Here is a 12,584-nt window from a genome sequence, read left to right as displayed (position 1 = left end):
TACAACTACGTGATCGGTACTATGAATTACACACACTAATGTTCATTTACTTTCAACACATTCACAAGACCCAGCCATATAAACTGAAATATAAAATGCCTAGTTTTTACTCTTTAGAATGGATTACGCTCCAGCCTCCTTAATATTACATACTTTTACTTATTAGATAATATTTTAATTTATAATTTCCCAATAATAATATTAATAAATGTATATTTTATACGAGCAGCGGCCCACCGGGAAATTTACCGGTATCCCGGTCGTCCAGTCCGCCACTGCAAATAATAGTAAAATAGATAAATAAATAAAAGATAACTAAATGATAACAGATTATAATATAGGCAATATATTGTAGACTAGTAATGAGTGTGAGATTTGCATACGTCTTCTATTAAATTTATTATTTATATATAAATTTAAACTAAAGGTCCGTGAAGTTAGCAGGAGATTAAACAGCACTAATTACCGCTACACTACCAAGTTTTAGTGTTCAATATTAATGCTTCCAGGATATACAAAAATAAAAATTAGTGCTCCAACCTACAATCGATTATTGCTATTGTATTTATTTCGATAACCTGTACATTTGTTAATCGAGTATTGTTGTATGTGACTAAAATAATAAAATATTGCAAAATAAAAACGAAATTAAGTTTTCTATTGCCAGTACCTAATACGGAGTACCCATGCCACATCAGCAGATGTTGTATTCGTATTACGTGCGTACAACGTAGCAAATTGTTGTTCAGCAACATTTTACTATTGAGAAAATTAAGTTAAGAGAATTTTTAAATAAATTGTTATATTTTACATACTCATAAGTTGCTTGAAAATTAAAATATAGTTATTAACCCATATGAAAACACAGATGATATTATATGATAATATGTAAATTAAGGGCGCCCGCATAAATATAAACCAGGAGGATTAGTATTAACTAAAATATCGGGGGACCATGCCCCCCACCTCGCTGGCGGACGCCATGTGACAATTCACTCTATTACTTTAGGTTATTATAACGCAAAATTGGTTTTTTTTTTTATTTAAAGCCTCTAGTATAAACTATGATAGCTTGAAAAATTGGTTGTCAGTGGCGTTTTTAAGTTTTTGTGTATGGGGGGAGGGGTACAATTTTATTCAGTAGCCCCGCCTTTAAGGTTAGAGGCCTTGAGTTAGGACTCCGAAAACTTTTGCATATTATATACAGCCTATGGGGGGAATTGATCCCCTTGATCCCCCCATAAATACGCCACTGGCCCTTGTCATACACTCATATTAAGTTTTTAAAACGGAGACAACAGTATAACTGATCAAAATGTCATCTTACCAGTACAACACAAGTGAGTAAAGTCCTCAATGAATATTTACGAACAATATATTATACGTAGGTACATTTTGCACTTTACAGTGGTGTACACAGAAATACGGAATTTTAATCTTGTAGACTGGGTACAGGGTACAGCGCAAATATTTATGAGACCCAGAAGAAAACATTATTACTAGGCCCTAAATTAAAATAATTGAATAGGACTATAGGAGTGAATAGTTATTGTTTAACCGTTAAACGTAAACATTAAAAATTAAAAAATTAATTGTTTTTTGTTTTTTGAACAAATATAATATTTTTTCGTTGTAAGTTATTATTTATTTTAAAATACATTTTTATGTATTAAGTATTTATTGTACATGAACTATTGGCTATCAAGTGACGAGTACCCAATTGCTCGATGATTCAATGTTCCGATAATTAATAGGTATATTATTAGTTATTACAATATTACCCCTTTTTATTTATAACTTTATAAGAATGTCATAATAACTGATAGTAATATAGTTTATTAGTATAAATAATAATATAACAAAACATCGTTCACATGCAGTGGCTGCTTCGTGCGACCGTCATAACAGTTGTGTTAAAAATAGGCAGATCTGGTTTACAATGGTCAAATCTAATACAACACCGAATATGAATTTAGTTTCTATTTGACTTTTTTTATCGTAATTATTAATCGTTATAAATAATATTATATAATATTATGAGAATTTTTTTTTTTACAATATGTTTAGTTTTTAATAAAAATATTGTAAAACTAATTGTATGTGTACCTACTATACATAATAATATTATAATAGATTATCTAAGTTACTTAATAGAATTTTAGGCATACATTTTAACTAAAAATTATAAAAAAAACATTTTCTATAACTTCAACATTTTAGTAGGTATGTTTTACTTTTTATTTTTTTATTGATCTTTTTGAGTCGGCATCTATGGACATAAGTTATAATTAAGTTATTTACAAGTTTACCAAACAAATACAGTGGGAATTGGATTTCGATAATAATGTATTTTTAATTATTTTAAATAAATCAATTTATATTAAACTTTTATTAGTTATTAGGTGTATCGAGATTGATTTGGTTTTGGTGGAACCTTTCACGGTCAGAATGTGTCTAAAAATACTAATAATATTATAGTGTGTCTGTAAGGCTATATTATTTTCCCAAAGCCCAAAACCATTGAAAACCAATATAATATGGTCCACATTATGTATGTGCACAATAATTATTATAGATTATACTATAGGTAATGAACAAATTGTTCTTATAAGTAAAGCCAGTAGGTACGTTTCAATTGACACTACCTATTGGCTATGAAATTACTGAGGCATTAGCCACTATGGACTATGGTATTAATATTATTCAAATTTTCAATATTATAATTAGGTATTAATTATGTGTATAAATTATAAATTATAATATATTAATATTATATTAATTATAATATAGGTACCTATGTCTTATTAAACGTAGTGTAGTATTCAAATTTCAAATGTTACTCTACTAGGTATATTATTAGTATAAATTCAGTACTCGAATTAGGAAAAATAAAGTAGAAGAGGCAGAGGAGCTCAATCTAACGATTTAAAAATTGCGTTCCAAGTGAAAAATTATATAACACAAACCCGTGGTAGACTTTTTTGGGCGGCCTTTCGTGGAAGCTTCAAACTTGAAAGCAATACTACATTTTTATTTTTATTATAACAGATTTTGGTCTAATCGCGGAAAATATTACGCGGCATTATCGAGCACAAATTATATTACTAGTATCACTATTCACTAGATAGACGTAAAAGTCGTAAATTAATGACGTATTTTCTAGTAATACCTACCATTCTGTATAGTATATAGTAATACTATGTACTATTGACTAGTGACTACGTGCGTTGATATTTCGACGAAAATTGGAATATGTAGGAAGGTATTTTATCATTACTAAAAACTATAGTAATAAGTAATAACTATAATAGTCTATATCGTCATTAACGACCGAATAACTACGAATGCAAAATATTATATATTATTCCTACCTACCGAGGATAATAAATAATAATTAATAGGTATTTGCTAAATCAATGTACCTATTATAGTACGTTTTCTACATAATATGTCATACTATTATAATAGTAGCGCGGTGTACCTATAGTATTACGGGTAAAAACGAGTGGAAAATATTTATAGATTAAGACGTCGGCGACCGCATTTTGTGTGATGAAGGCCGGGGGGGGGGGGGTTATGTCCTCCCGATTGACACCGTAAAATACGTTCTTCTTCTTAGCCAGCAGTTGGTGAATTATTACTTATTCCGTGAATACTGTGTGCACGTAGGTCACCGTCTCTATTCGGTTTACCAAATTAATATATTAATATTATTGTTATGAAGAGTAGTCCGTTTCTCCGTTATCACTTATCATCGCACATTTTCACGGACCGACGACAAGAATAATGTTAGGTACGGCTTATCGTTTTCTGTCTTTTGCACTTCGCTGTGGTTTTTCGTCTTCGCCGCCAGCTAAACGTCTATAGATAATAATAATTTTATTATTGTACCCGACGGCAAACGGTGATAGAGAAAATCGCTGATCGACGTCGCCGGCGATCAACCGACAACATTAATATACATACATTTTCCAAATTTTTCTATTATTGAGTCGACTCGACGACGCGATCAGCTGGAAGTCAGTCACGTTGGTCGCCCACTCACACCGACCCGCACTTCGGCGTGTCATCATTTGTGACAGCTCTGTCTGTCTGTCCATTGTTCACGAGACGGCAACCCGTCTCGTCGTCGTCGAAGTTCGTTACCAAAGAAGTCATCGACCTGAAATCCTTCGTCCATTGTCGCCGTCCTCATACGAATCTAACACGGAATTGTAAAGGTATGAACAATACACTTTTAATTAATGCACTTAGTTATTAAAATAGAATTAATTGTAGGCAGGTACGCCGGTAGCATCTCATAATCTGTGTCGCTTGTGCTGTGTGGCCCATCTATCGCACCGGACGAATTCGGTTCGGTTAGATCTTATGAAAACGTTTCGAAATAGGATGAATTTGCTATAGGTGTATAGCTCAATGGCTATTATAATCGTGTATTGTTTTTCTGTTTTGATCGAACGTTCCTCATGTTCCGCTTATTAGTTATTATAGGTCTCTTCGCCAACCGGTGGCATGACCTTTCCGTTTTTTAACAATAAATTCAATAATATGTACAATTATCGAGGGCATTTGTGTATTAAATTTTGATGTGTTGGTAGAGACGTCACTGGGTAAAAACAAGGGGGGGGGGAAATAATTTATTCACCAAAATCGAAACTGTAACCTAGGTAATTGATTGTTTTTACTTAAGTCTTAAAAATAATTTAATGGCTTAGAAATGAATCATAGGTACTGTACCCACGTTATACACGTGCGAGGGGGGGTTAGGGTAAAACCCTTCCCCTCCTGAAAAAAAAACAAAATAATGAAACCATTTTTACTTTAATATTTCAACTTTATATTTGGACATGAGTTATATAGATTATAATTTATGTCCCCCCCCATGGCCCCATCCCATCCCTCTCTAAAAAGTTTAAAAAGTGCTTTTGTTAATATGATTTTATTACATAAATATTTTATAAAAATAAATAAACTAAAGACCTAAGTTAACATTTTTACGTTGCTAGGTTTATTAAATTAATTTAATGTACCTATTTACCTATAGTTATATCCTGAAAACTACAAAAATGTTAAAAATACTATTACCTAGGTAGGTATATTTTAAAAATTACTAAAAAATAAACATTTAGGTATCTAGGTAAATAGCTGTAAATAAGTTCCTTTTCTAAATTTTTTAATTAATTTATATACCTATCAGCGCAAGGCTGGGAAAGTTGATAATTTTTTTTAACTCAGTTAAGTTAATATGCACCAATAACAAAAAGTTAAAAGTTAAAGGTAAATTTAACTATAGAGTATAGGTTAACTCAGTTAAGTTAAAAGTTAATACACACTTTTTGTTAACTTTTTATTAAGTTGAAAAAAAAGTTAATTTGTTTATACAACATTAGCGTACTTAATTTTTTTCCAACACAAAACTAAATTATAGGATATAGTGTTAATACTTCATACAGTATTTCCACATAATTTAGATTCGAATGATATAAATTTTTAACTTTAAACAATTTACGATATACATTTTTTGACATAAAAACAAAATAGACTGAAACAGTGAAATATTATAAAATTAAAAACAAAATAAATTAACTTAACTTACTTCTTAAAATGAAAAATTAACTCGTTAATTTCACGTTAATTAAGACATAAATTTAGTAAGTTAATAGTTAAGTTAATGAAAAGCCAACAGTAACTGGTTAAGTTAAAAAGTTAAAATAAAATTAACTTTTAAACTTAACTTAAACTTTTTAACTCGTTAATGCCCAGCCTTGCCTATCAGTAGAGAAAATAAAATTTTTTTTTTCTTATAAATAACGAGCTTATTAATATAGGTAAATAAAATATTAAGAACATTGTTTTTCATATAAATAGGGTATTTTAAAAACACAATACAATATTATAATATTGGTAGGTAACCTCAAAATTAATATATACCTAATTTATACTGTACTTTAAGAGTTTTTAAATTATATTATCATTAATCATCATTAAAGACCGGATTTATATTTTTTTACATATCGTTTCTGGGTCCATGCAGTCTTATGAGAGTAAAAAATGTGGACGATTTGTTCAATTCTAAATACGTAGAAAAAAGTTTTTTTTACATATTTGAGAATATTTCATGGGTTAGAGAATATTTAACCCATTTAGCATAATTTGTAATATTTTGTGAATTGTGAGAAAAAAATTGTATTTATTTTGAATTTTAATATATGGTACCCAGAAAAAAAAATGTTGAACATTACAATTTTTTTTTTATCATTTCCAACTCTTATTTAATTGCAATAGTATTCCATTAGGTACGCAACTTTTGATACTTAATTAATACCTCATTATTAAATTAATGTTAAAAAAAAAATTTTTAAATGCATATTTAAGCAAATAATGATGTTTATTGATTATTTTTGCATATTTTTGCATATTTTTTAAATTTTTAAGAGAATATAATGAGAATATTTGAAGGTTTTTTAGAGAATACTAGCATCATATTTTAGGTATTTTAAGAGAATATAAATCCGGTCTTTAATCATCATATTAATATGCACTACAAAATGTAGATACTTTTTTATTTGTAGTGTCTTGAAACCAATTACTATTATCTATAGGGACAGCCTGGCCCACCAAGGCACAGGGAACTATGTACCTAGTATTTATTTATATATATTATACCTAGATAATATATATTTATTAACATTAATTATAGACTTGAAACAATACTACAAGAGGAAAATCTCAATTTTATAAGTTATAGTAGGGTATATAAAAATGCTCTATTTAAAAATGCTCATAACTCACTTAAAACTGAATTATCATGGTATAACATATGCTCAGTCCAGAACCCATTTAGTTACCTATGCCTATAGAAATGTGGCTTGGGTAATACATTTTCCCTGCCTTAATTTTTGTCCTAAGTTATCCTTGAATATCTTGGCAATAGATGTGATAACCAACAAAAAATCCACTTCTGTGCTCGATTTATAACCATTAGTATTGCCTATATTAGAAGTACTGAGTTTTATGAACTAATTTTATAATAAAATACAGGTAATCTTCATACATTTTAAAAACTCATCTAACTATTAAAAAATAGACCATGTAATAGGCAACAGCAATTGCATAGTGTAGGCAATAGTTATAAAAATTCTTATTAATAATTTATTTTTACCCATAAGTACCTATTTGAGTACCTATTCATAATATTAAAAATATAAAATGTAAATTATAATTTTGTATTCACTGTATATTATTTTGATTGCTGTGAAAAATATTAATATTATGTATATAAATGACATCAACATTTCTATTTTATCACATGTATTAATGTTTATTTTACCTTTTTTGATATAGGTATTAATATTCTGTAAAAAAAATACACCTTATGTACCTACCTACTATTCTTACATATTGCACACTATATATGAGGTGTATGTAATTCTATGTTTGTGTCAACTAAATTATCAAATAAAGTACACAATGTTTATTTGAATTTAAAATTGTTGTATAATATGCTAAGTATTAAACACAAATATAATTAGTTTTAAATACAATTTATTATAAATAGATCCTATATCTAAAATTGTAAGTAGGTACTTTAGAGAACTGTACATTTCATGAACATTTTAGAATAAAAACATGAAAATAGAAAATGGAAAATAAACATTTTCAAGCTTACAGCATATTTTAAATATAAATAAACTTGATTTAAGAAGACGTGCTAGTGTGCTACCCGCATGTGTTGTCTCTTTCTTACAAATGTACTACATATCCAAAAACTGTTTTGCGTGTAACAACTTTACTCCCAGTGTATTTATAGTTGAATTACCAAAATTCCACAACGCATAGGGATAAACGTTGTCTGTGACTTATTTTTTTAATAACATAAATACAATTAAAGTTATCAGTTTGAGAACATTGGGTTTTTTTTTTTATTTAATTATTAAAAATGATTGGCAAGTGTTATCATAAAAATTAAAACGCTACGTCACAGATAAAGTTCTTCCCTGTGTGTAGTGGAATTTTGGTAATTCTACTATAAATACAGAGGAAGTAAAGTTACTACGCTCAGAACAGTTTTTGACTATGTTGTTTTCATATGTAAGACGGAGACAACAAATGCGTGTAGCACGTGGTGGTACTTCCTCTTAATGTATTAATTTTCTAACTAACCAAAAAAGCTAAATTGTTACACTAATTCTTTAAATTCTTAAGCTACATATTAAGTTTATTACAAAATGAACTAACTAAAAAAATTAACTTTTTAACTAATTAACCTTTGGAAAAATTATCATTAATCTTCATTGTTTGAAGCTATAATAATCAATAATTATATTATATATGATAAAAAGGCAAGACGATTAACATTGAATGTAGTCTGAATAGACATCCATATCACTTAATTTAGCTATAGACATGGATTAAAATTTCCCAATTATATGGTTTTGTGGCTCAAATAAATGATGAACACATTGCAAACATAATGTTATTTTGGCAATTGAAGAATTGTGTCAATTAAGCTGTGGTTTTAATTGACTGGTATCTCCATTAAGCCAAATGAACTTTATTATAATATAATATTATTATTAACCACAACCTTAAATAGTACTTTCTACATCCTAAAGCAATGCTATAAACTTATAAACGTGTTCACATATGATTACGAAAAACAGCTTTTTGGGAATGAGCCATAAATAATGCGCAAATGACATTTGCCAAATGTATTAAAACTTAAAGATATGTTGAGTTATTCCTATTTGTACAATGGCTGATTATTATTCCCTTTTCCTCATAGATAATCTACATTTTTTTTTCATTTGTTGATGTCAATCAATGTGGATATTAATAATCTATAAAAATAGGCAAAAAAAAAATTGTTTCTCTTATTTCTCTTTACCCCAGGTACCATCCAATTATTTCAATGCTAACTTGATATATTATAATTATTTTTTAGGGATCAATAAAACCTATAAATCTATCACTATTATTATTTTTAGATTCTGAGCGGAGCTAAGATACTAGTGGTTTTACAATGGTATTTATTTTTTTTTTATATCCTGTATACAAAATTTCTACCAGAAGAGAGGGCTTCAATTTCAATACATAGTACCTTATCTTTTAGCAAATTGGATCAAAATGGTACTTTAGGGAGGTAATTTTTCGATTTTCTCAATAGTTATTTAATGCCTTAGGAAAAACCACCAACAAATTACAAAAAACCGCTAAACATGGGATTTTAATTTCTAACGCTTTATTTATCACCATAGAAAGGAATAAAAATAACAATAATACCTATTATAGTTTAAATTCAACTTACAGGCTATAATAATTAATAATTAATAATAACAATATAAAAAATCCAGACTGACAAACCGGTCCCCGCTCAGAATCTTTTTTCTTATAAAATGATTTTATATCATTGAGTTCAAGTTTAATACAATCCATTATACATTGAACCACTTGTAACCTACTGTACAGCAAAGCGACATCCACTTACCTGCTTTTTTAACATTGTTAGTGTTTTGATTATATAAAGTATAAGATAGATTAACCTAGGTTAGGATTCATAATTTATTACTATACAAATTAACATTAGTCATTACTATTACCTATGTTTATATATTTTTTTTTTTATATTTTAGATATCACTTATACAAAATGTCTAAAACCGTTTATGAAGAATCTCTTTGTGTTAACAAGTCTTTCACATCTACATCAACTTCTTACAGATTCATACATACAACTAGTTCCAATTTTTATAATGATTCATCTTTGGTTCCTATTTTTTGTAATCGTACATCAACAGATGTTGGTGCTCGTAAACTGCCTTCGACCACTCATAATTTAGATTATGGTGTTTTTAAACTAAAAGAGAGCTCCAAGGTAAAAGATCCAGTTACTAATTGTGATCCACTATTATTTTTAAATCAAGAACCTTCAAAAAAATTAAGTACTTTTTCTTGTTTTCAAATTCAAATGCATCAAACAAATCCATGTAATAAATACGACTTTAAATTTTTAAATACTAAAAATCTTAATTTGTTTAATAGTATTTATCATAAACGTATTAGTTTAGAAGGCCTAAAAAAAGTAGACTTTATGTATTATTTATCAAAGCGTTATAATTTTGCCCCTGTAACCGAAAAAATATTTTCATTTTTTCACGGAAAAGACATTTTGGCAATGTCTATGGTATCTAAAACATGGCATAATGCAGTAAAATACTCGCCATCAGCTAAAAAAAAGAAAAAATCTTATGTAAAATTCATGCGATCAGAAAAAGAAAATCATGGACATGTTGAAAGAAGACGATTGTGTTTACCAAGTAGAAGAGTTTTTGGCGATATTAGTAATATCATGCGTTTTCCATTAAAGTAAAATGGACATTCAAAAGAAGTACATAATCAAACTAATATTTAAACTAATAAGGTAGGTTAATTATTTGTAACAAATAACTGAAGCATTAAAGAATTCAATTTTGTATTAGAGAATATTTATTTATATTTTTTTTATTGATTAATTCAAATTTAATTAAATAATGCATATTTAATTTATTCAGTAAACACAAATATGAATAAAAAAATAATTTATGTTTCAAATTATTTATATACCAAACATACTATGTAATAATTAAAAAAACATGTAGATATTTCTTAAAATATTGTAATACTAACCTGAATATTATATTAGTCAAATTTTTTTTACAAATAAAAAAATAAGAGACATTTGGTTAAACTGTAGTCCCTAATAGTTTACATTTTATTTTAATATAGTTTATATTTTTTGGGATAATAATATGTAAACAACATTAAATTTACTTTTTATGCTATAATATAGGTAATTTTCTAAGTAGTAAAATTGAATTATAAAATGTTACTTATTTTTATATACATTTAACAATATAATATTTACTAAATTACAGGTTCCTCACAAGTTGTTGCAGGAGAAATATGATCATTAAGATGTACTTCAAATACATTTATCATTATAATATGCAGCTAATATTGATTATCTGTTACCAATATTTTGTTAATTTACAATAATATTTTATAGATATTATAAATTGTTTATTTGTAGTTATCTGTAAAATGATTTCTCATACATATGTATTTATATTTTTTGTAATGCAATAACTGGAATTGCTTAGAATAATACGCTCATATTTTTTTAGTATTTCAAAATTACTTGTAAAATGTTTTTCTTATCTCATTTATTTTGTTCTTCAACAGTGCTTGTTCATAAAATAACTGTATTACATTATTTAATTTAGTTTTTTCAAATATTAAATTGAAAACATCAATGTTCAAACAAATGTAAACTCATGCTTATGAAATAAAAATCAGTTAATGAATAAATATTTATTTTTACCACCTACCTGTTTTCTCAACAGAGTACATGAATTCTAACAATTAAATTCTCTTTTATGGCTTACATTAAAATGTTGTAAACATGTATAATAATAAACCACTTGATTACTTTTCACTAGCATAAGGATAAGAAGGCCTCAATAATATTATTTAAATAAATAAAAGAAGTACTAGCTGTATTACTTTACTTTGTGTGGAAACAAAATTATTAAATATTGCGCATGGTGTATTTGGGTTTATTTGAAACTCGGTTCACGTGGGTAAATAGTTGATATCAATGTACCTTGCCCTGTATACAAATCCGACCGAAAAAAAACCTAATTTCGGATAATTGCTGTTTAAACCTGAAAGTTCTCTTCAAATTACCAACTCAAATTTTTAAATTATGGAGGTGCTTCTATTTTACAACCTACATAAGAGCAGTTCCAATAGTGTTCTATATGATAGTGGTACGAAAAGAAAAAAATATCCAATGTAAAACCAATAAATAATTCTTATTTAGACTTATAGTTATACTTTCACTCAGAATTTAGGTGTTAGTTAAGTTAAGTAAACATTAAGTTGTAAGTTAATACGTACCTATTTAACTAGCAATATATTTTACCTTGAAAGTTTTAAGTTATGTAAGTTAGGTATTTATAAAAAAAAAATAGGACTTGGTTAAAAAGAAGTTAATATCTGGATCCTGGGTTGTACCAGTGATATTTTGTTCTGGAAAGGAGGGATGATAAGAATCTTTTTTTTTTAAATTTTCAATCCTTAGTTATGAAAACTGTACATTTTATAATTTTTTAATTACAATGATTATTTTAAGATTTTGATAAATTTTGTCAAATATCAAACTTTAAATACTTATAAAAAAAATTGTGCCTATGTACTTTTAATATTTTTCAACTGCTATTAGAACTATATATCAGGAGCCTTATATTAAATTTTCACGCATTTTTACCCAACAAATAAAATTTTATGGATATTTATAGAAAAAAAAACTAAAAAAATTGAAAACTGACAATGTCCGTAAACAGCTCAAAAAGAGTCAAATTATTTTCAAAATTTTATCGTGTATAGAAAATGCTAATATAAACATTCAGTGAAATTTTCAAGTGTCTACAGTTACATTTTTTAATTACAACAAAATAAGTAAATCGTTACATGAGAAATCGAGTGAATATAAAATGTTGTAAAAATATTAATTTCAAACGCTCATAAAAATTTAGTTTGACTTTC

General features: G+C 27.3%; 1 protein-coding gene across 1 annotated transcript; it reads left to right on the top strand.

Annotated features, from left to right (window-relative positions):
* Positions 1-3,622: 3,622 nt before the first annotated feature.
* On the top strand, positions 3,623-11,343 carry LOC132935118 (uncharacterized). The gene is made up of 3 exons (XM_061001575.1): positions 3,623-4,220; positions 9,633-10,419; positions 10,913-11,343. The coding sequence occupies exon 2, from the start codon at positions 9,649-9,651 to the stop codon at positions 10,366-10,368; it is 720 nt and encodes a 239-aa protein (XP_060857558.1). The 5' UTR covers positions 3,623-4,220; positions 9,633-9,648; the 3' UTR covers positions 10,369-10,419; positions 10,913-11,343.
* Positions 11,344-12,584: the final 1,241 nt, after the last annotated feature.

Source organism: Metopolophium dirhodum, chromosome 1 (genome assembly GCF_019925205.1).
Source record: "Metopolophium dirhodum isolate CAU chromosome 1, ASM1992520v1, whole genome shotgun sequence".
Taxonomy (NCBI): domain Eukaryota; kingdom Metazoa; phylum Arthropoda; class Insecta; order Hemiptera; family Aphididae; genus Metopolophium; species Metopolophium dirhodum.
The sequence above is the reverse complement of the archived record's forward strand: the minus strand, read 5'-3'. Positions and strand labels throughout refer to the sequence as shown.

Coding starts and splice junctions, on each gene's coding strand:
- LOC132935118 (XM_061001575.1), top strand. CDS start 9,649: ATGTCTAAAACCGTTTATGAAGAATCTCTTTGTGTTAACAAGTCTTTC.